Source organism: Peromyscus maniculatus, chromosome 22 (assembly GCF_049852395.1).
Source record: "Peromyscus maniculatus bairdii isolate BWxNUB_F1_BW_parent chromosome 22, HU_Pman_BW_mat_3.1, whole genome shotgun sequence".
NCBI classification, from domain to species: Eukaryota; Metazoa; Chordata; class Mammalia; order Rodentia; family Cricetidae; genus Peromyscus; species Peromyscus maniculatus.
In genome coordinates, this window is record NC_134873.1 from 12,657,357 (window position 1) to 12,682,920 (window position 25,564).

The window sequence follows — 25,564 nt, forward strand, 5'->3', positions numbered from 1 at the left end:
AAAAGAATCTACTGTATAACGACAGCCAGAAAATACTAATTAACATTGATATTTTCAATTTCATATCAAAAACAACTATTCAAAAACTACTTAAAGGGCTGGTGAGATGGTTCAACAGCATGCCCATAAGCCTGACAATCTAAGTTCCATCTTCAGGACTCATGTGGTAAGGAGAGTTGTCCTCTGACATCCAAATGTACACCTAGAACACTCATGATCAAACATATATGTGCACAACACATAACTGCAATTTAAAAAAGTATTTGCAAGTACCAGATAATAAATGCATTTCAATTCAATTAATCCAATACAGCTCTACAGTAAAGGGTAAAGCACCACCTCATGATTTAAAAACAATACCCATAAAAGAATACTTGTTTACTGACTGAAATGCAATTGATTTGGCAAAGTTTCGTCACCACAATTCAAACAGTTTATGTTTTTGGTCCTTAAGGTGGTGTCTTCACAGTCTTCAAATGTGAGCTCAAGTTTACTTACCTCTTTGAGCAGCAGGGATAACAGGCATGTGCAATAATACTAAAATTGTTCACTAAATTATATTTTCAATGAAAAAAGAAATAATGTAAAGTCAGGAAGTGTTGAGTAAGAATAGGCAAATACTGTAAACATGCATAACTTTTACTTAATTTCTTTCAGGTTGTTTTCAGGAATATTTTATTTACATAAATTTATGTGCTCAAGATATTCACATTTTTTGCTTTTATAAGATTCAATTACATAAGAAAATCACAACATCCTTTTTCTTTTCTGAGTTTCATGTAGCTCAGACTGAACCTTGAACTAGCTTTGTTATGGGTCCCCACTTTCTTTTTCTTTTTTGAGACAGGGTCTGAGTATCCCTCACTGGCCTGGACTTCAGACAGATCTGCCTGCCTCTGCCTCCCAAGTGGTGCAATTAGACATGTATGCCATCACACCTGGATCTCTCATATTTTTATAAATGACAATTTAATTTGGTTTCAACTGGTTTTTCTTATGTTTCACAAATTGTATTCATGCCCCCTATATTCAGGGTTGCAATTTTCCAGAGTCTATTCCCCTCAATGTTGGAATAAAAGGCAAACATTATGATGCCCGATGCAAGAGTAGGTGTTCATCCTATGTACACTTGCACATATGGGGAAAATTACACTTTTGCTATTTTTTTAAATTTTATTTACTTTTATGTATATTCTGCCTGCATGTATGCCTGCACCAGGTCTCATTACAGAGGGTTATGAATCACCATGTGGTTGCTGGGAATTGAACTCAAGACCTCTGGAAGAATAGCCAGTGCTCTTAACCTCTGAGCCATCTCTCTAGCCCCCACTTTTGCTAATTTTATATTATCCCCAGTATATCTCCATCTTTTTATTTAAAGGTATATGTGTGTATTTTGCCTGTATGTGTGTGCAACATTCAAAGACCAGAAGAGGGCACTGGATCACCTGCAGCTGGAGTTAGCTGTGAGCTACCATGTGGGTGTTGTAAATTGAACTCAGGTCTTCTGCAAGCCCAGCAAAGTATTTGTGACCACTGAGCTACCTCTTAAGCCCAATCTCTCTATTTGTTTTTGGAGAAAGTATATACAGAAAAGTACAAAATATAAAACTTCTATAAGAAACCTCACTCATAGGAAAAGCAAGACAAAGCCTGGTGGGATGACCTGGAAGGGAAAGAAAGTTGTTGCCAAGCTTGAGAACCTGAGCGCCATCCCTGGGACTCACACCATGGGAAGAAAACTGATTCCAGCAAGTTGTCTGCTGATCTCCACATTTATATTGGAGCATGGGTATATTCTTGCCCAATACCTCATGCAAATATATATAAGTAAATAAATAAATAAATAAATAAATAAATAAATAAGCCAATAAATAAGTGTGACAAATAAATATTTTCAAAAGCAAGTTGATTACAGTTACACATGGTTTACACAATTTAAATTCTACCCATTGGGTTTCTTTTGATGGTGAGATCTTTCATGTCTTCGAAGGTATGAGAAATACACAAATTCCTTCCCACACTGATTACACTTGTAGAATTTCTCTCTAGTAGTGTGAGTTCTTTCATGTATTTGGAGGGATTTGGAAAAAGTAAATGCTTGCCCACACTCCACACATACATATGGTTTCTCTCTAGTGTGAATTTTCTCATGCCTGTAATAAGCACTAGAATGGGTGAAGGTTTTCCCACAATATTTACATGTATAGGGTCTCTCTCCAGTGTGAATTCTTGCATGTTTTCGAAGGTACGAGGAAAATGTAAATGCTTTTCCACACTGCTTGCAAACATAGGTTTTCTCTGCAGAGTGAATTCTTTCGTGGTTGTAACAGTTGCCTGCACTGATGAAGGCCTTCCCACATTGCTTACATGTATAAAGTTTCTCTTTACTGTGAATTCTTTCATGTTTGTGAAGGTTTGAGGACCGTCTGAATGCTTTGCCACATTGATTACATGCATAACGTTTCTCTCGAGTATGACGTCTTTCGTGCTGGAGAAGATGGTAAGAATGAATACATACTTTCCCACAATGTTTACATATGTAACTATGCTCCCTTTTGTGTGTTTTTTCATGATTTTGACGGGCCATGGAATACATGAAAGTTTCACCACAATGCCTACATGGGTAAGTTTTCTCTCTTGTGTGAATTTTCTGATGTTTGGTCAAGTGGCTGGAATTAATGAAGGTTTCTCCGCATTGCTTACATGTAAATGGCTTTTCTCCAGCATGGATTCTGGATTCACATATTTGAACATAACTTTCTTCCTTTAAGGTTTTCTCGAATTGCTTATATTCACATGGCTCATCTCCAGTGAGAGTTCCTTCAAAATCTTTATGAGATGTGAGATTACTATAAGATTCATTAGACTGTTTATTTTCACAGACGTTCTCTGTACCAGGAGCACTCTTGAGTATTTGAAAGGACTCAGAATAAATGAAATCTTTCCAACATTTTTCATATTTAATAGCCTTCTCCACGTGTTCCTGACACCCATACAGTTTCTCTTTGGTTTGACTTCTAACAAGCATATCGGAGGATGAGTGAGCATTGATGTCTTTTACATACATACTGCTTTCATAAACTATGACTGCAGGATGATTGTCTGCATTAACAGTATTCTCTGGTATCTGTTGGTGGGTCTTTCCACACTGACTACCATGTTCATAGCCACAGAATCGTTCAATAACCTGAATTCTGAAAAAAAAAAGGGAGAGGCATTATTCTTATTTTATAACTAGATAAGTACTAGATGATAGATTCTGTAGTCTCTGCCTGTTAGTGTAGTATTCTGGAGGCAGTGGCAGGAAGTGAACAAGCTAAGGGCAAACTAGGCCACAGAGACCCTGTCTTGAGAGGAAAAAATGTACTGAGTTGATTTCCACTAGAATTTATGAACATAAAAGAACTAAGCATTCAGCAAGGGCTGAGGACAGCATATAACCATAAAAGGTTCTGTAGTACTATTTCGATAAACATTGAAAGGGCTGGAGAGATGGATTAGTGGTTAAGACCACTGGCTGTTGTTCCAGAAGACCCTGGTTCAATTCCCAGCATCCACATGGCAGCTCACAACTGTCTGTAACTCAAGTTCCAGGGGATCCAGAATCCTCACACAGACATACATGCAGGCAAAACACCAATGCATGTAAAATAAAAATACTTAGGAAAAAAAAACATTGTCTATGACACAGTTAACCAAGCTGAATATTCCTTATGCAATATAACATGAATCAGACATTCTCAAATTTTAAATAACTGAATATCCTTCAGGCAATTTATCGAAGATGGGTCTCATTCTAAACCCCCAATTCACCTTTACTTTACACACAAACCTTATGAGGTCCAAAGGTAACTTGCTAAAAATACATCAAATACTTTGGTAGACAACAGGCAGTTTTATGTAAGGAACCACTAGGAAATGTCTTAGCTAAAGGTTGTACCACATTTTGTTTCTACTCCATCAATAGTGCAGTAACAGGTATAAGCTACAAAATCCACATGAGTACTACATGAGAGACAGGATCATCCATTCATGAATTCTCAAGCTGAGTGAAGTTTTACAGAAAATCTGAAATTAAGTCAATTTACATTTTTATCTATTGGAATAGCTTCCTCATTTCTCAGATTTGCTCTCCCTCTTTAATATCTGATGCAAATTCCCTTTTCTGTAAGTGTAAATTACCTCAGATTTCTCTGTTGTTTTCGGTAGTCTACATCAATATTTTCTTCCTCTGTTTTCCCTAGAAATTAAAAGCAAGAAATCATTATGTTATTCAAACTTATACACACGTTATTACTTTCCAGCTTCTCTTGTATAATGTGAGCAGGCATGCTATATTTACCATGATGCTCTCTTTCAATATTTCAAGTCACATAATTACACGGATGACTAAAAAAGTTTTTCTCCAATTGAATAATGAAATTATACTGTTTGGTTGTTGTTGTTACCTATGGAGATCAGGTTCATAAATGTTTCCATCATCACATCTGTGTAGAGCTTCTTTTGAGAAGAATCCAACAGAGCCCACTCTCCTAGGGTGAACTTCACAGCCACATCCTCAAAGGTCACTGGCTCCTAAAATAAATCACAGCATTATTAAAATGCAGTTACTAGAAGATTAAAAAAAAAAAACAAAACCACTGGAGCTACATTAGTCACTTGATAAGTTCCCTCCATGCTTTCTTATTATTCACTTTATATCATGGCTGGCACAAACTAATTAATTATCCTCTCATCTTGTCACACAATTCTAAGGGTAGTGTATGCCAAAATAATAAAGGAAATACAGATCATAGTGCTTTATTGTGATGCTGGTTTCAACTATTCTTTGTATCTTACACCACAAGTTTCTATAACTTAGAACCCACAGTAAACATCAGCTCTGCTGAGCATGTACAGTTATAAATGTCTGTTAGGAAACTTCATTGGATTCTAAAGCCTGAGAATTTCACATAAAATGGGTGAAAACAGCTTAACTATAAAGAGGTGCTCACTGCTACCCAGCAGTTTATGACAACATAAAATAATATTCCATAAACTATTATCATTATCATTCTCAACATATTTCTTAAACAGTGAAACATAGTTTTTATAATATAAAAACCTGAAAGAAAATTTACATGAAAAATCTCTTATCACTGGTCTCAAAGATAATAGGAAATACCTACTAATAAATTTGTTACTCAGAGATCACTGAGCATATCCTTTCACGATGTGCTTGCTCATTAAGAGTGACATCATTAGGAAGATTGTCTTTATAGAAGTTTCTTATAAAAGAGTATTAATTCAAAACAGGTAGTTTCTCATAGTCCAACCTTGACTTAATACTAAATAAGACAAAGGGTAATTCTCTGTCCTCAAATATGAACACTACAGATTATTTTCAATAATGTCAGTGGACAATGACAGCACAGGAACAATGGCAGTGTTCTCAGAGATCAATGTCACAAAACAGATGCTATCACGGCTGCATCAAATTCTGTAATTCCCACAAAACTTTCCCATTGTTAACAAGAACTACTTATTAAAATCTGTGTGCAACAATAAATATCTGACACCACAAAAATACTAGGAATAAGAAAATGATAGCTTGACCCAGACATGGAGGCATATATCTGTATTACCAGACTCACAAGAAGGGGGAAGGAAGACTTTGAATTCAAAGGCTGCCTGGGCTGGATAGCAAAAACAAGAAAAATAAGAAATAATATGATAAGCTTTTTTCTCAGGGAACTACTCCATAAAGATAAGATGAACAGAACAGAGGAAAGTAGGGTAGACTTCAACGACATGAAATACAAACAGAAATCTCATTAACAAGAGAGGAGATCTTGATCAGCAATGAATCTGTTTGCTGTATAAAGTGGTAGCAGCAACTTGGTATCTACTTGGAAGCATGTGCTATAATCTCCTCTGTTTCGTGGACAACAATCAAATTTCATAAGAAATGGGGAAGATGAAAATAGAGCCATGTGGTACATGTAGTAGCTTCAAGGTAATTACAAAACAGTGAGGCTGACACAGGCACAATAAAATCCACTCTAGACTGTATGTATAACCAGCTTCATGCTACCCTTGTCTCATAACTAGATTGTCAAAAAAATGTTTTTAAAGATGAAAAAAATAAAACAACAACAAAAACAAAACAAAAAACTTTGAAAGCCAGTTAACCAACAACCTTTGGATGTAAACAAGTGAAGGAAGTGAAAGGCGACAAAACAACAGTATCTGCAGCACATGCAATGTACACAAAACACAAGTAAGTGAACACACAGCTGAAAATACCGCGTAAAACACAGGAAGTAAGATCGGTGCCCTGAGTGAGGAACTGACAAGTAAATGTGTAGTTTTGAGAACCACTGAACACCAATACTTTATACAAAAAGGATCACCCAATTCACATTATTCTCATTTCCTATAATATAAATGAAGGGACTCTAGCCAGACAAAGCATGGCAAACATGGCTCTGGCAGGCCTTGCCCTTCATTCCCATTCCCTCTGTCTTGCTAAAAACCATTTAGATTACATTCCTCAAGCAAGCCATCAAGTTCTGTTCCCTTATTTGACCACTTCCTCCTCCTGAGGTTGACTACCAAGGTTCTCCTCCTATCGACGTATTGACATCCAGCAATCAAAAGCCCTCTTTGGCTCACCTAATTAACATGCCCAATCAAAATTAAACACCTCATCCTAACACAGGGTCTCCCCTTTTACCTTTATAAACTGCCATCTGCCTATGGGTCATGTCTGTCTCCTCTCTATCCAGAGGCAGTTCTTTGTCCTCTGGGACTAGTGTAGAATATTAGTTGAAGATGCATTACATTCATTTATGTTGTACAATATTTGATTAATGATGCGAGGATGTGTTGCATTCTTATATGTTATATTTGTTTAACTCCATGAAGCTGTGTTACTTTGCCTGTCTAAAACACCTGACTACTAAAGGTCTAATAAAGAGCTAAATGGCCAACAGCTAGGCAGGAGAAAGGATAGGTGGGGCGGGTGGGCAGAGAGAATTAATAAGAGAAATCTGGGAAGAGAGATGGGGGAGACAGAAAAAGGAGAAGGAGAGGAGGACACCAGGGGGCTGCCAGCCAGCTACACAGCAAGCTATGGAGTAAGAAGAAAGGTATACAGGAATAGGAAAAAGTAAAATCCAGAGGCATAAGGTAGACAAGATAATTTAAGTTAAGAAAAGCGGGCTATAAATGAACCAAGCTAAGGCAGGACATTTATAAGAACGAACAAGCCTCTATATATTTATTTTAGAGCTGGGTGGCAGGCCTCCCAAAAAGTAAAGAGCAAAATGAAGCAACACCAGGACAAACACCCCTGCTCCCTCTCCCTTGCTCCCTCCCCCATCTCCCCCCTCCTCTATCTCCTATCTTTATCTCGTTCTGCCCTCTTTCTCTGGAGCTAATACATCTTCTTAGTTCTGAGAACTTGGCCTTGAGCCAGTACAGATCCTTTCATAAACCTTAATGCAATATACATCCAGTCACATTTTTCTCTAATGACAGAGAATGTATTTTGTGTTTATACTTAGCATAGTGAGTACTATTTTTTTTAAACATCTCTAGAGTTACATTGGAAATGTCTTAACAACATGTCAACTAATTCAAACTGGGAGATAAGTTAATCCTAACTCAGGTATTAGTATATGTGAGTCATGACAAAGAAAAGAAGATAGGATGCTTTTAATGATAATACCTTCAACAGTCACTCTTTAAAGGTTCCAAGGTAAAGCTACAATAACTATAGTTTGGATGCAGTGGCACACATCTTTAATCCCTGCACTTAGAAAGCAGAGGCAGGTGGATTCCTCTAAGTTCAAGAGCAGTCTGATCCACATGGTGAATTCCAGGCCTAGCCAGGGTTACATAGTGAGACCCTGTCTCAAAAAAGAAGACAGCAAAAACCCCAAACAACAACAGCACATTGTTGAGTGAAAAGTTACAAGGATAAAACAGGAAAGCAGGAAGAGAAGAGTAGGGCAGAGTCAGTCAGTCCAGCATTATAACCATACAGACATCAGCTACTCCTTTTTAGCTTTGGCACCTGTAGATGTAATTCTAAATGGTCTTATTAAATAAAAAACACAGAGTCAAATAGTTAAAAGCCCAGAGATTGAGCAGTAGCCAAGAGGTAAGACCACCTTATCTTAACACCAGCTGCTGTCCTTCCCCTGAGGAAAAAAGAGACCTACTTCCTGTGTGACTTTTTATTGACTTTCTGTTCTGCCTTCTCATTGGTTCTAAACCCAACCACATGACTTCTTCATCACTGCCTGTCTATACAGATCTCCAAGTCTCTATGGTTGGTACTTGGATTAAAGTGTGTGTCACCATGCTGGCTGTGTCCTTGAACACACAGACTCTGGCATGTGATCAGATTAAGGGCGTGTGCTACCACTGCCAGACTTCTGCTTATTGGCTATGACCTCTGATCCCCAGGCAACTTTATTTATTAACATACAAATAAAATCACATTTCAGCACAAATAAAATATAACCATAGGAGTTTTTCCTGGAACTCACTCTGTAGCTCAGCCTGGTCTGGATCTCACAGAAATCCTCCTGCCTCTGCCTCCTCAAAGGACTTAACAGACATCAATATTCCACCCAAACACAAAAGATTATACCTTCTTCTCAGCACCTCATAGAACCTTCTCTAAAACTGACCACATACTCAGTCACACAGCAAATCTCAACAGATACAAAAAATATTGGAATAAGCCCTTGTATCTTGCCAAATCACCATGGCTTAAAATTCAACAACAACACAAATTAAAGAAAGCCTACAATCTCATGGAAACGGAACAACACTCAACTGAATCACCACTGGCTCAAGGAAGAAATAAAGAAATTAAAGACTTCCTAGAATTCAATGAAAATGAAGGCTCAACATACCCAAACTTATGGGACACTATGAAAGCAGTGCTAAGAGGAAATTCATAGCACTAAGTGCCTACATAAAGAATTTAGAGAAATCTCACACTAGGAACTTAACAGCACACCTGAAAGCCCTAGAATAAAAAGAAGCAAACTAACCCAGGAGGAGTAGGTGACAGGAAATAATCAAACTGATGGTAGAAATCAATAAAAATAGAAACAAAGAGAACAATACAAAGAATCAGTGAAACAAAGAGTTGGTTCTTGGGGAAAACCAACAAAATAAGACAAACCCTTACCCAAACTAATCAAAAGGGAGAGAGAGAATATCCACATTAACAAAAATCGGAAATGAAAAGGGGGACATAACAACAGACTCCAAGGAAATCCAGAGAATCATTAGGTCAAACTTCAAAAAACTGTATTCCACAAAATTGGAAAATCTAAAAGAATTGCACAATTATCTGGATAAGTACCACTTACCAAAATTAAAGAAATACTAGGTAATTTAAATAGACCTATAACACCCAAGGAAATAGAAGCAATCATTTAAAGTCTCCCAAACAAAAAAGCATAGGACCAGATGGTTTCAACACAGAATTCTACCAAAATTTTAAAGAAGAACCAATATCAATATTCCTCAAATTCTTTCATGCAAAATAAACAGGAGGAACATTGCCAAACTCTTTTTATGAGGCTACAGTTACCATGATATCCAAACCACACAAAGAAATAAAATTATAGACCAATCTCCCTCATGAACATTGATGCAAAAATACTCAATAAAATATTGACAAACCAAATCCAAGAACACATCAGAAAAATTATCCACCATGATCTAGAAGGCTTTATCCCAGTGATGCAGGGATGGTTCAACATATGAAAATTTGTAAATGTAATCCACTATATAAACAAACTGAAAGAAAAAAAACCATAATGATCATCTCATTAGATGCTGAAAAAGCCTTCAACAAAATCCCACATCCCTTCATGATAAAGGTCTTGGAGAGATCAGGGATACAAGGAACATACCTAAGCATAATAAAGACAATATACAACAAGCCAACAGACAACATCAAACTAAATGGAGAGAAACTTAGTGATTCCACTAAGAACAGCAACAAGACAAGGCACTCCACTCTCTGGATATCTATTCAATATAGTACCCAAAGTTCTAGTAAGAGCAATAAGACAACAAAAGGAGATCAAGGGATACAAATTGGAAAGGAAGAAGTCAAACTTTCACTATTTGCAGGTGTTATGATCGTATATATAAGTGACCCCAAAAATTCTACTAGGGAACTACTACAGCTGATAAACACCATCAGTAATGTAGCGGTATACAAGATTAAGAAAAAAAAAAAAAGCAGTAGCCCCCCTATATACAAATGAGAAATGGGCTGAGAAAGAAATCAAAGAAACAACCCCCTTTACAATAGCCACAAATAACATAAAATATCTTGGGGTAATTCTAACCAAACAAGTGAAAGAACTGTTTGACAAGAACTTTAAGTCTTTGAAGAAAGAAACTGAAGAAGATATCAGAAATGGAAAGATCTCCCATGCTCTTAAACAGATAGGATCAACAAAATAAAAAAGGCAATCTTACCAAAAGCCGTCCACAGATTCAGTGCAATCCCCATGAAAATCCCAACACAATCCTTCACAGGCCTCAAAAGAACACATCAAAATTCCAACACAATCCTTCACAGGCCTCAAAAGAACAATACTCAATTTTATATATAAAAAAAAAAAAAAAAAAAAAACACGAAATCCCACAGTAGACAAAACAACCCTGGACAATTAAGGAACTTCCAGAGGCATCACCAACCCTAACTTCAAGCTCTACTATAGAGCTATAGTAATAAAAATGGCTTGGTATTGGCATAAAAACAGATATGTGAATCAATGGAATCAAACTGAAGATCCTGACATTAATCCACACACCTATGAACACCTGAATTTTGACAAAGAAGCCAAAATTGTACAATGGAAAAAAAGAAAGCATCTTCAATAAATGGTGCTGGCATAACTGGATGTTGACATGTAGAAGAATGCAAATAGATCTCTATCTGTCACCCTGCACAAAACTCAAGTCCAAGTGGATCAAAGACCTTCACACTACACTAAACCTGATACACTACACTAAACCTGATAGAAGAGAAAGTAGGAAGTAGCCTTAAATAGATTGGCACGGGAGACCACTTTCTAAATATAACACCAGTAGTATGGACACTGAGAACAACAAGTAATAAATGGGACCTCCGGAAACTGAGAAGCTTCTGTAAAGCAAAGGACACAGGCAATAAAACAAAAGTCAGCCTACTGAATGGGAAAAGATCTTCACCAACCCCACATCTGACAGAGGGCTGATCTTCAAAATATATAAAGAACTCAAGAAACTAGACATCAAAATACTTAAATGTTCCAATTAAAAAATGGGGTACAGATCTAAACAGAGAATTCTTAACAGCAGAATCTCAAATGGCTGAGAGACCTTTCAGGAATCACTTAACATCCTTAGCCATCAGGGAAATGCAAATCAAAACTCCGAGATACCATCTTACATCTGTCAGAATGGCTAAGATCAAAAACACTGGTGATAGCTTATGTTGGGGAGGATGTGGAGCAAGAACACTCCTCCACTGTTTGTGGGAGTGCAAACTTGTACAGCCACTTTGGAAATCGGTATGGCAGTTTCTCAGAAAATTGGGAATCAATCTACCTCAAGACCTAGCAATACCATTTTTGGGCATATACCCAAAGGTTATATCACAAGTATACTTGCTCAACTATGTTCATAGAGGCATTAAACAACCTAGATGCCCTTCAGTGAAAGAAGCGATAGAGAGAATATGGTACATTTCCACAATGGAATATTACTCAGCTATAAAAAACAATGACATTGGGCTGGAAAGATGGCCCAGAGGTTAAGAGCACTGACTGCTCTTCCAGAGGTCCTGAGTTCAATTCCCAGCAACCACATGGTGGCTCACAACCATCTGTAATGAGATCTGGTGCCCTCCTCTGTATACATAATAAATAAATAAATCTTTAAAAAACAAAAACAAAAACAAAAAACAATGACATCAAGAAAACTGCAGGCAAATGGATGGAACTAGAAAAAAAAAAAAAAAAAAAAAAAACATCCTAAGTGAGGTAAGCCAGACCCAGAAAGACAAACTTGATATGTACTCATTCATAAGTGGATATTAGACATAAAGCAAATGATAACCAGGCTACAAACCACAACCCCAGAGAAGCTAGATAACAAGGAGGACCCTAAGAGGGATATGCATGGATCACCATAGGAAAGCAAGGAAGGAGATTATCTTGATAGAGGAAGCCATTATGGGGTTAGGAAGAAACCTGGTGCCACAGAAATTCCCAGGAACCCACAAGGATGACACCAGCTAAGACTCTGAGCAATAGTGGAGAGGGTACATGAACTGGCCTTCTCCTGTAATCAGATTGATGACTTCCCTAATTGTCATCATAGAACCTTCATCAAATAACTGATGCAAGCACATACAGGGATCCACAGCTAAGCACTGGGCCTTGCTCCTGGAGTCCGGTAGAAGAGAGGGAGGAGAGATTATGGGGGGGGGTGAGGGGGCAGTGTCAAGATCATGATGGGGAAACCCACAGAGATAGTTGACTCAGTGGGAGTTCACTGACTGTGGACTGACAGATGGGGAACATACATGGGACTGAATTAGGCCCTCTGAATGTGGGCAACAGTTATGTGGCTTAGGCACTTGGTAGGGCCACTGGCAGTGGGACCAGGATTTATCCCTAGTGCATAAACCGGCTTTTTGGAGTCTATTCCAATGGAGGGATACATTGCTCAACCTTGACACAGTGGGGAAGGGCTTGGTCCTGCCTCAGCTTAAAATGCCAGACCTTGCTGACTCCCCATGGGAGGTCTTACCCTCTCTGAGGAGTGGATGGGAGTGGGGAGGTGGGGGGGGGGGCAAGAAGAGGAGAGGGAGTGGGGACTTTGGTTGGTATGTAAAATGAAGAAAAAAATAAAGATACATCTCTTCCCAGTAACGTAATATTCCACATTCAGTTCTAGGCAGGTTATCTAAACTAAAAATTAATATAAAAAAAAAAAACCCTTGAGAGTTAAACTATAACATAGATAAAATGGATTCATGTTACTCAATAGATAAAAGAATCCATTCTTCTTTTTGTTGTTTGTTTATCTGTTTGGAGACAGGGTCTGACTACTGACTATGTAGTACTGACTTACCTGGAACTGACTGCCTTTGAATGTGTGATGACCAAGTATAGTGGGTAGCTGTTCCAGCTTTGACCTGGAAATACTACCACCAGTGAGGCTTCCTGTCATGACTCAGGGGCAGGTAGTAGGTAGGCATTGTCTCAATCCCCGGGACAAATGGCTGAGGTGCCTATTTAACATACCAAAACAAACCTTGCAGCCAGGCTCTCAGCGTCCCTCAGTCCCTCATGGCTTGCATACCCAATCTCTATCCTGAACTCTCCCGCCCAGGGGCTGGGCTGCACTTTCCTATATGATCCAACCATTATGGCTCCCTGCCCTTTTGTACTTTTTGCCTTCTGGCTGCTGCAATGGTTCCCCTCTCCTCACATGACACATGGTCACAACCACTCCGGACTCTCCCAGATGTCTCTAACTCTGGCTATGCTCTCCCTTTTATCTACAATAAACTTTCTCCTCCACCATAGGGGCAGTCATGCCCCTTCCTTTTTAGCTCTTTTTTTTTTTTTTTTTTTTTTTTTTTTTTTTTTTCATTCAGGCAGCAGTCAACAAAGAGATACATAAAAGGTCAAAAACGCTGACAATAAGAGGCCAAATGCTCAGTCCTGAATCGGGCAACTGTACCTAACCCCAGCCTCTTCCACCACTGTTCAAGGAACATCTCAGAAAAGGAGGCAGAAGAAATGTAAGAGCCAGAATACCGGGAAATGTTGTCTTCTGGACGTGGCAGAGCAATTGTACTGATGAGCTCACAGCAGCTGTGGTTACCTGCACAAGATCTGGCATAGATTGGGAGGTACTGGACAGGCCCACCACTTACTGAGTAGTTATTGGCAAATAACAGTTTTCTGGAGAACCATTCTGTTTAGAGGAAAAAGCCACTCATAGGACTCCCTTTTTAAACACCCAAGAACATACTGGCAGCACTAATTGCTGGATTATTAAATAATAATAATAATAATAATAATAATAATAATAATAATGAATTTAGAAGAGGCACGTGTTGGGATCCCGTATATGAGTTGTTGGAAGGAGGAATAGGGGTGAATATGATCATATTTCATTGTATATATGGATAAAAATTTCAACAATACAGAAAAAAAAAATTAAAATCCCAGAGGGATCACGGGGTAAGCTAAAGCAGATCAAATGGGAATGCAAGGACAGGAAAACAGCACTCGTCATCCAGGCGCCCTTCACAGCACAGTCTGGAGTCTGAGCAGCACTAACCCGCCCGCGCTGCAGGGTCTGCAGCCGCTCAAGTTCGCCGCCCCGACGCATCCCGATAGGACCGGGACAAGAGTGAAACAGTTTCACAGCGACAGGACAGGATCCCAGGCTCCCTGCTGCTTGCTCTGCACACACTTCAGGAGCAGGCGGGGAGACAGCGCGGGAGCCTTCACCTCAGAATCAGTTGCACAGCTCCAGGGCGGCGTCAGGGCGGCGGCGCCACATTCTGCCAGAGCCGCAGCAGAGTCACAAGCCCGCCACTAAGGACTCCAGGGGCCCAGGAGGCACTCACCATGTCCTGCTTCTGATGCATCCAGGTGTCCCCCCCAAGGGGCCTAACATCAGCTGGAAGCATAGTCAACAAGGTCAGGGAACCTCTCAACGGCTTCTGGGGACTCAAACATGGCAGTAACGGCTGCACCTTCCGAATATTCCTGCTTCTCATTGGACAGTTAATGCAAAGTCATAACAACGTCCCTGATTGGCGAGTCCCTGATTGGCAAATGATACCGGCGGTGGAAGGGGTGGGGTGGGGGGTGGGGGGGCGTTGGGGAAGTTGGGATTGGGGGGTTGTAGGGTGTTGGTGGGGTTGTGGGGTGGGGAAGCATCTTATAACCTGGAAAACACCCCTTCCTTGCAGAGTTACAGCTAAACGACAGGTTGCAGCAAGGATGAATAAACCTGATCTAACCTGGGGTAACCATGCATTTAAGGAAAACATGTTCAGGGATTTTAGATCAGCTTCCCTGGTGTATTTTGTGGGTCACAATGGGTTCTCCTACTTACAGTTAGTGCCAAGAGTTTGATTGGGGGAGCAACCAGATTCAGTACCTTAGGAACGAAACGCATGACGACAGGGTAGGAGACACAGTCTGGTCAATCTGGACACAAGATCAGGAAGCCTGGTTTGCAAGCTCAAGGATGATGCATGTGAGCCAACGCTGAACCTTTTGTAAGGCTGATTCACTGATCAGAACATCAGGGATTGGAGAGAGTTTGGTATGTTGCAAGCCCCTTGGGCCCTTCTTAGCCCTCAGAACAACTGACCTAACAACTTCATGACTATTATGTAAATCATTTGGAATGTACAATAGAACAGTAGTTTCCTTTGGAATGTACACAGCACCAGTTTTCTAACCAACCAAAAAGACAAGAACATGATCTGAAAGCATCTGAAGCCTGCTCCAAAGGTTTCCTCTTTTGCTATGTAACTTGTCTACCTAATGTTAACTATGTACTTTTTAAAAAGTGTCTTGATTTTATAATTTCTTTATTCTGTTACTATAAAACAGAATATTCGTGTTAGAATATAAAAAGTGGGATAATCTAAATTCTGTATTTCTAGGCCATGGTCACTTATATTTAACCTCAGAGTAAATATATCCCATTTGAAGTGAATTTTGCTTTTCTGTTGCCAGGAAGTTGCCCAAGGCTTTCTCACATCATATGTTTCATTCTATTCATTTGTAGGCAAAAAAATTAAAACACACCAAGAAGGATACAATTACTCAATGTGAGGTGTGTGTGTGTGTGTGTGTGTGTGTGTGTGTGTGTGTGTACGGTTACATTGCAGCAATGGTCTACAGAGGATTCAAGAGGTATGAAAGGGAACACTTAAAATTCTTCAAAAAGAGGTTTCTATGCCCAAGATTCAGAAGAAAGCCTACTTTCACAAGTACAAACATTCCCAAGAGTCACGATCACATTAGCTGCTGACAGAGACCACCAGACTGGCCATTCACTATTGATGAGTCAGAGACATTGTTCTAACAGTTTACCTCTGGGAGCTTACTAGGACATCTCCCATTTCCTACTTTATGAAATCTTTCTTTCTACACCTTCGAGGAACAATGTAATCCCCATTCATATTATTGGTTAAACTCCAAAAAGCTACCACATACTTTCAATCAAGGTGAAAAGCACAAGGTGGAAATGAAAAAGTCAAAACAGGAGTAATAGAGGGACTGTTAGAGAAAGACATGAGGATGTAGGAGTCTAGGCATGAGAGAGGGAAGAATAAAATAGTGGTTGAGAGGTGACATATGATCAATTCATATGTCACAAGGAAAGCCATTAATATGTTTTAAAATATGGGCAGATAATTTGGCTAATTAGATTTTGAGTGATTTTTAATTTTTTTTTTTATTTGTGAGACAAGATTCTATTATGTGTGTACCATACCTGGACTGGAACTTGGTATGTGGACCAGACTGTCTTCAAATTTGTGAAAAACTTCTTGTCTCAAATTCTAAAGGATTGGATTATAGTTATGTGACACCATATATAGCCTGGAGTATATAGCTCATAAGAAACAAAGGAGAGAACTATGTCCTGCAAATTGTCCCAAAACTCACACAACCGAGGTGATACACACACACACACACCACCACCACCACCACCACCACCACCACCAGCAATCTTAAAATATGCTACTCATAAACAACACCAAGGAAATGACAAAATATCCAACCCTGAAAGCAGGTTTCCTGAATTACTCCAGAAAATCAAGGAAAAGAAGAAATTATAATCACAATGTTTAACACTTCTTGTGCATGATTAAGGGAACAAACTTTCAAAAGTGTTTGCCACCTAAATATTGCTGACATACTACTTACAGAAGAAATAAAAATGTTAGTATCAAGGTCTGTGATATAATGAATGAAACCTCTCAAAGAAATGCATTGTTGGGGGGGTTGTACATAATAAAGAAAAGGACAACTAACATTGCAAAGATTTATTAAGACTAACTATGAATTCGCTGGCACATCCTGTCAGAATGAATAATTAGTACTATGTATGATTTGCATGACTATAATAACAGTATTCAGGAAAATGAGAAAGATGGGAAGCTTGGGCATCCCAAATTGGAGGATCTCAGCTCTGTAATATTGTTAAAATGGTGAAATATTTAGCAATGTCAGACCTTTTATAGTGATTCATTACAAAAAAAGCATTCCTTTGTGTACAAAGTATTTTAAAACATTTTATTGAGAAATATTTTCATGCAACATATTTGGGTCATTTTATAAAGTCATCTTTTGACTTTTAATATAAGATATGTGCCAAGCAAATATTACTTTTATACTTAAGTTGAAATCAATATTCAATAAATTACATTAAGGATATTCAACTATTTCAAATTCTACAATGTCTGATATTTAATTTTGTTCACTGTGGCATAGACAGCATTTTTTCAAAAGCTTAAAAACAACAGTATTGCAAAATCTTATGTGACTGTATATTGTCCTTGACCTCCTGATGAATAGTCACTGCTTTTCTGTTCACAAATTCTTAAAGAGCAAAGGTCAACACTATATTTTTCCTTGGAACCATATCTTTCTATGTAGTCAAGTCAGCCTCAAACACAATAGTTTCCTGGCACTGCCTCTGGAGTAATTTGATGGGGATTGCATTGAATCTGTAGATTGCTTTTGGTAAGACTGCCATTTTTACTATGTTAATCCTACCTATCCATGAGCATGGGAGACCCTTCCATTTTCTGATATCTTCTTCAATTTCTTTCTTTAGAGATTTAAAGTTCTTATCAAAAATGTCCTTCACTTGTTTAGTTAGTGTTATCCCAAGGTATTTTATATTATTTGTGGCTATTGTAAAGGGTGATGTTTCTCTGACTTCTTTCTCAGCCCTTTTATCATTTGTGTATAGGAGGGCTACTGATGTTTTTGAGTTGATCTTGTATTCTGCCACTTTACTGAAGGAGTTTATCAGCTGTAGGAGTTCCCTGGTAGAGTTTTTGGGGTCACTTATGTATACTATCATATCATCTGCAAATAGTGAAAGTTTGACTTCTTCCGTTCCAATTTGTATCCCTTTAATCTCCTTTTGTTGTCTTATTGCTCTAGCTAGAACTTCTAGTACTATATTGAATAAATATGGGGAGAGTGGACAGCCTTGTCTTGTTCCTGTATTTAGTGGTATTGCTTTGAGTTTCTGTTCATTTAATTTGATGTTTACTGTTGGCTTACTATAAATTGCCTTTATTATGTTTAGAAATGTTCCTTGTATTCCTGATCTTTCTAAGACCTTTATCATGAAGGGGTGTTGGATTTTGTCAAAGGCTTTTTCAGCATCTAAGGAGATGATCATGTGGTTTTTTTCTTTCAGTTTGTTTATATGGTGTATTACATCGACACATTTTCATATGATGAACCATCCTTGCATCCCTGGGATGAATCCTACTTGGTCGTGATGGATAATTGTTTTGATGTATTCTTGGATTCGGTTTGCCAATATTTTATTGAGTATTTTTGCATCAATGTTCACGAGGGAGATTGGTCTGTAGTTCTCTTTCTTTGTTGCATCTTTGTGTGGTTTGGGTATCAGGGTAATTGTAGCCTCATAAAAAGAGTTTGGTAGTGTTCCTTCTGTTTCTATTGTGTGGAACACTTTAAAGAGTATTGGTATTAGTTCTTTGAAAGTCTGGTAGAATTCTGCACTGAAACCATCTGGTCTTGGGCTTTTTTTTTTTTGGTTGGGAGACTTTTGATGACTGTTTCAATTTCTTTAGGGGTTATTGGTCTATTTAAATGGTTTAAATGGTTTATCTGGTCTTTAATTTTGGTATGTGGTATTTATCCAGAAAATTGTCCATTTCTTCGTGGTTTTCCATTTTTGTTTTCTGGATTTCCTCGTTGTCTGTTGTTATGTCTCCCTTTTCATTTCTGATTTTGTGAATTTGGGTGCTCTCTCTTTGCCTTTTGGTTAATTTGGCTAGGGGTTTGTCTATCTTGTTGATTTTTTCAAAGAACCAACTCTTTGTTTCATTGATTTTTTTGTATTGTTCTCTCGTTTTCTATTTCATTGATTTCAGCCCTCAATTTGATTATTTCCTGGCGTCTATTTCTCCTGGGTGAGTTTGTTTCTTTTTGTTCTAGAGCTTTCAGTTGTGCTGTTAATTAATTGGTATGGGATTGCTCCATCTTCTTTATGTGTGCATTTAGAGCTATGAATTTTCCTCTTAGCACTGCTTTCATAGTGTCCCATAAGTTTGGGTATATTGTACTTTCATTTTCATTGAATTCTAGGAAATCTTTAATTTCTTTATTTCTTCCTTGACCCATTGATGTTTCAGGTGGGCATTATTCAGTTTCCATGAGTTTGTGAGTTTTCTATAATTTTTGTTGTTGTTGAGGTCTAACTTTAAGGCATGGTGGTCTGAAAAGATACAGGAGGTTATTCCAATTTTTTTGTATCTGTTGAGATTTGTTTTGTGTCCAAGCATGTGGTCAATTTTTGAGAAGGTTCCATGGGGTGCTGAGAAGAAGGTATATTCTTTTGTGTTAGGATGGAATGTTCTGTAGATATCTATTAAGTCCATTTGAGTCATAACATCTGTTAGGTCCTTTATTTCTTTGTTAAGTTTCAGTCTGATAGATCTGTCTTTTGGTGAGAGTGGTGTGTTAAAATCTCCCACTACCAATGTATGGGGTTTGATGTGCGTTTTAAACTTTAGTAGTGTTTCTTTTATGAATGTGGGTGCTTTTGTATTTGGAGCATAAATGTTTAGAATCCAGACTTCATCTTGGTAGATTTTTCCTGTGATAAATATGTAATGTACATCCTGATCTCTTTTGATTGATATTAGTTTGAAGTCTATTTTATTAGATATTAGGATAGCTACACCAGCTTGTTTCTTACTTCCATTTGCTTGGAAAGCCTTTTCCCAGCCCTTTACTCGGAGGTAGTGTCTGTCTTTGAAGTTAAGGTGTGTTTCTCATATGTGGCAGATGGATGGGTCCTGTTTTCTTATCTATTCTGTTAGTCTTTGTCTTTTTATAGGTGAGTTGAGACAATTGATATTGATGGATATTAATGACCAGTGATTGTTAATTTCTGGTTTTTTTTTGTGGTTGTGTTGTGTTGTCCTTCTGTGGTGTATGTTGTTGTGGGATTATCTATTGTTTGATTTTTCATGGATGTGTTTAGCTTCTTTGGGTTGGATTTTCCCTTCTAGTGCTTTCTGTAGGGCTAGGTTTGTAGACAGGTATTGATTAAATCTGGTTTTATCCTGGAATATTTTGTTTACTCCGCCTATGGTGATTGAGAGTTTTGCTGGGTATAATAGTCTGGGTTGGCATCCGTGGTCTCTTAGTGTCTACATGAGGTTTGTCCATGATCTTCTAGCTTTCATAGTCTCTATTGAGAAGTCTGGTGTTATTCTGATGGGTTTGCCTTTATATGTTACTTGGTCTTTTTCCTTTGAGGCTCTTAATATTTTTCCTTTGTTCTGTGTGTTTAGTGTTTTGATTATTATGTGGCAAGGGGACTTTGTTTTGGATCCAGCCTATTTTGTGTTCTGTAAGCTTCTTGTATCTTCATAGGTATTTTTTTCTTTAGGTTAGGAAAGTGTTCTTCTATGATTTTGTTGAATATATTTTCTGTGCTTTCTCTTGAATTTTTATCTCCAATTTTCTACAGACTCCAACTCTTGTCTGCACCTTTGACAGGTCTTTCTGCTTAATTGAAAAAGTACCATTACACTGTGATGGGAATACAATGATTACTAGATTTCTCCCAAGTGAATTTTACTCACTGGGGATTTGAAAATGCCACCTTCTAATATAAAACTTCAGCTCAAGTAAATAACTTTTCATATATATTCTTTTTCAATATTCAGGATCCACATGGCCTAGGGTAAGAATGGATTCATCTATATTTGGCCCTTTTGTTTTCTATTAGGTATTCCTTTTCTTCTCTTGCCAGATTTCTTTTTTAATTTTATCTTCTGGCTGACTCCCTTTCTTCTCTCAAATGAAAAGAGAATTTTCTTTTTAGTCTCCATATTTGATGCTTGAATTTTATTCAGCTTTCTCTGCCATGCCTGTTATTCTTCAACCTTTAAATACATTCCATGTTAGCTCTGTAGTAAGGTTTTTTTTTTTTTTTTTTTAAGTACAAGATTTGCAAAGCACTTCATGGAATTCTTGATGTTGGGCTGTACTTCTGTGACAAGAGATCACACCATTGAATGCAGTGACTTCAGAATCCCTCATCAGATTCTAAAGTGACAAGTATTGTCTTTGTCATCTGCCACTTAGTTTGGAGCAGGAATGTCAGAATTAGAATTTAGATGTCTTCTCTATTATTGTAAAGCCTTCACTTTTCTCAGATAATTGCATACAAATATGTATTTGCTTCATGTTTTGATTCTCAGACAATTTTACCGTTTTCAGTGGTTTGTTCCATGTTTTTAACATGTTTCCTCATGAATTATTATGGCATTCACACATATATTGGCAGCAATGGTGCTTGGTGAGAGCTGTTAATTGGCCACTTTACATCTGCAAGATTAAGAGACAGTATCATATAATCTGCTTCAACTTCCTTGATCAAGTTAAAGGAAAATAATCATGTTTATTTCTTTATAAAAAGAGTATGCTTTATTCTTTGCAGATATTCCCATAACTATAGAGAATCCATGTAATAAGGTTGTGTAATGGAATACAACTTGTACTCCATTCTGAACACAACAAGGTGAAATGGAAATACATAAGCAAGACCTAGGCTTGGAATCAATGGAAGAAAAATTGCTAAAGAAAACACAGAAATGAGGTGGATTCATTGAATGTGACATTACTGCTTTTGCTAATACTTTTGTATGGTGCTGAATTAACAGGGTAAGGCATGTGGAGGGCAAAATACTCAGATGTGAAAGGCCATGAACTAAGGACACCTTGACCGATTTTTGAAAAAGGCATAGAAAACTTGGCCAGAGAAAGTTGACCATTAGATAAAAATTTTCATGTGGAATTCTATTTGCCTTGGAGGTTGTGATGGATTGAATAAGAATGGCCTGCATAGCCTCATATATTTATATTCTTAGTCAACAGGGAATGGCAATACTTGAGAAAGATTAGGAGGTGTGTCCTTGTTGGAATTGGTGTGATCTTATTGGACGAAGTGTGCCACTGGGAATGGGCTTTGAGGTTTCAAAAGCTCAAGCCAAACCTAGTGTCTGGCTTTTCCTGCTGTCTGTGGATCCAGATATAGAACTCTCAGATACTTCTTCCAGCACCATGTTTGCCTGTAGGCCACCATGCTTCCCACCATGATATTGTAGGTGGAACTGGCACAGCCATAGCTGAATGGAATGGCAGAAGTCATAAATCCAACACAGTTGCTTGACAAAGATCCAGCAAAGCTGAACCACATGATGGCTGCCATGACACTTTTTGTTTTCATCTCCACCTGTTACATACTTGGGGCACTTTTAATATTTGTACAATTTAGGGATATTGGATTGATGGAAAATTTCTTATGAATCATTTATACCTTCTCCCAGGAATGCTGCTTCTAAGCTTCCCTAGAACATTCCTGAACATACTATTCCCCCACTTTTGGGGAGATATCCTTATCTACTTGAAGGTCTTCCTTACGCCTTGGAGGTTGTGACACATAAAGAAGCCAGAGGTCTCTTCATGATCTATGAGACATTCTTAAAACATCTGTCCCTGTACTTACACAGGAACAAGATATTCAAACCAAAGTAAACTCAAAAGGTCAACAAGATTTGTTGGGCGAGAGAAGTTGTCCACAGTTCAGATTACAAGCCTCTTCCCACTGTATACTCAGACAATTATGTGACATACAACTCTGTCCTACATGGAGACATATTGATGAGCAAAGTATGGAGTGGAAAGATGATAAAAGTATAGAAATGTTCGCTCATGCAGAGCCACTATGGTGACGTATGATGAAGGAACAACATGATGCCAGTATTAGACATATAGATAAATTCTATAAAGATATAAATGTGAACATTGTATTATGCCAGAATTTGAATAATAACTGCAGCAGTTTTGGCCTGAAGATTTTTCCTGGGCACTCTGAGTACTAAGAGTTAATAACACACTGCTTGAGACATGGCAAAATGCTCAGGGTGGCTTGAAGATTTTGTTTGGGTCTAGTGTGCTTGAAGCAACCAAAACAACCAGCTTGAGAGCAGGCTGTCATACTCCTCTAGATTCTTAAAAATTGGGTTATGGGGTTAATGAGTAAGAATAACTCTGTTTATTAATCATGTCAAAACTTGAGGGAAAATGATTAGAAATGATAACTCTGTTCTGTCATAATTTACTAGTAACGACTAAAAGATGAGCAAAAGGAAGGGAAACACATGTCCAAAACCAAAAATGATATGAGCTATGTTTTGAAACATCATGGATATATCCATGTTTACTAAATTCTGTATAAATAAACACTCTGGCTGCTACTCAGTTAGGCTGCAAGATTCTCCCAACCACCATGACCTGGCTCACTTCCTTCCCCCTCTGACTCCTTACATCCTCTGCTGGGACCTGTCCCACTGGGGATGACTCCCATGTGTTTCCTCTCTGTCCACCTCTCCTAAAATGAAACTAGAAGTATCCCGTGTTTTATTCCTCCATTGCAAACAAAAAGTGTCTCATGTCTTATTCCTCCATCACCACTCCTGCATCCACCCATCCTCAGACCCTGCTCTCATCTGGAGCTGGACTCCAGCATGGCAGTATGGAACATTTCTCTCTCACCTACCTGTTCCCAAACACCCGGCGTATAGTAGTGACTCCAGCAATGTACAGCTCCAGCCTGTGCAAAGCCACAGGAAAGCAGCTTTTTCATGAATTCATGCCACACATTGGGCATCAGATGTAGCATGAATTCTAATTGGTCTTAATAATAAAAACCTGTAGTCAGATATCAAGGTGAAAACTGAAAGATCAGAGAAGCAGAGCATTTCTCACCTTTACCAAAATCCTGAGGCCAAGGAGGAGGCGATGAGATCCTATCTCTATGAATCCTCAGACTGAATGGGCCGAGTTCCTGTCTCCACCCCACCTTATCACTTCCTCTCTTCGCCCAACCATATCACTTCCTGTCTCCACCTCCCTGGTTCTGGGATTAAAGGTGAGTGCTACCACTGCCTGGCCTCTTCTGGCTACCTCTGCCCTGTGATCTTCAAGCAAGCCTTATTTGTTGGAGTACAAAATATCACCATATTTCCCCTTTTTTGTCTAAAATAAAAAAGGTTATAACTAATATAAGAAAAATTATATACATTAAGTATAATAACTATATACAATATATAGTCAAGAATTACATTAACAATGTCCAGTCCGTTAACAATTGACAAATTCAGAGAAAATACTCCATTATTTACCCTAGTTTGGTGAGTCCAAAGTGTTGTACCTAATTCATCTTCTATCCTAAATTACATTATCATAATTATCTTTTAATGTTTCTCAACCCTATACTCTTTATACCTCATAGTGAGTTTCTTTTCTGAATCGGTAACAAGTAATACTATAACTATCTAGTCTTCAACTCCCTCAGAGACCCAAGAAGGAAATAATATTGTCTAAGTAAACAGGAAGTGCAAGCAAGTGACTTCCAAAAAATATGAGAAATGACAGAAACAGCTGGCTGCCTGGACAGTCACCCGAGGTTCCTCTACAACATTGAGGCATCCATGTTGGCCTATAGACCTAGAATATCTGGCAGACTTATCTGTGAAGCAGGATTTTCTGAAGAGCTGTCCTATGTTAAAAAAAGGACTGGCAAAATTTGGTAGTCCTTTCCTTTGTGTCCTGCTTGCCCCATTTGGACAGCATACTTTCAGCTGTCAAGCAGGGGCATTTCTTGCCCAGTGGCTGATTTTGCCACAAAGAAAGTAAACTCCATATGGAGTTTTGTCAGTGCCCATCATGTTCTCTGAAGTCTCAGACATATCTGATTATCATAAAAAAGAATCTATGTTAATAAAATATCTTAAATGCCATATTGTGTAGATCTCTGAAGTATTTGAAGACTACCTGTCTACCTAAAATATATCTGTTTGACCTTGAAAACATACATAACATGACTACACGTTTAATTGTAATAGGTGAGTAACTACTAACCTAGATTTCATTATTATCCTAATTAGATGGTAATAATAACTTTCAGAGACTAGAAATTTGCATTATATTTTTAAATGAGATATATAAGTACAATACTTTGAACAAGATTAGAAATGTAAGTACAATATGTTCTAAAAAAAACCCCTCAACTTTGTATCACTATACAAAAATCCATATCAGTGTAAAATATTTAAAACAAGTAGTTGCTTTTTAAAAGTAGATTCCATAATCTATTGTTTTATCTTATCATTTCTATATCCCCTTTTTTCTTTTTAGAGTAGATTCAATAATCTACC

At 38.0% G+C, this 25,564-nt stretch overlaps 1 protein-coding gene across 2 annotated transcripts; it reads right to left on the minus strand.

The window, feature by feature from the left end:
• Positions 1 to 620: 620 nt before the first annotated feature.
• Positions 621 to 15,405, minus strand: LOC102921798 (uncharacterized). 2 transcript variants are annotated; one of them, XM_006991300.4, is made up of 4 exons: positions 14,663 to 14,830; positions 4,452 to 4,578; positions 4,186 to 4,243; positions 621 to 3,197 (listed from the first exon to the last, which is right to left on the minus strand). In XM_006991300.4, the coding sequence occupies exons 1-4, from the start codon at positions 14,813 to 14,815 to the stop codon at positions 1,946 to 1,948; spliced, it is 1,590 nt and encodes a 529-aa protein (XP_006991362.2). In that variant the 5' UTR covers positions 14,816 to 14,830; the 3' UTR covers positions 621 to 1,945. The 2 variants fall into 2 exon arrangements, with proteins under 2 accessions (XP_006991362.2, XP_076415201.1); XM_076559086.1 differs by lacking the exon at positions 14,663 to 14,830 and adding an exon at positions 15,202 to 15,405 and having other exon boundaries at positions 1,830 to 3,197.
• Between the last annotated feature and the right edge of the window lie 10,159 nt (positions 15,406 to 25,564).

Excerpts from the sequence above, each read along its gene's own strand:
- LOC102921798 (XM_006991300.4), bottom strand. The coding sequence starts at position 14,815 with ATGAGAAGCAGGAATATTCGGAAGGTGCAGCCGTTACTGCCATGTTTG. Across the intron at positions 4,244-4,451 it reads TATGAACCTGATCTCCATAG|GGAAAACAGAGGAAGAAAAT; the intron begins GTAACAACAACA and ends TTTAATTTCTAG. Across the intron at positions 3,198-4,185 it reads AAACAACAGAGAAATCTGAG|AATTCAGGTTATTGAACGAT; the intron begins GTAATTTACACT and ends TTTTTTTTTCAG.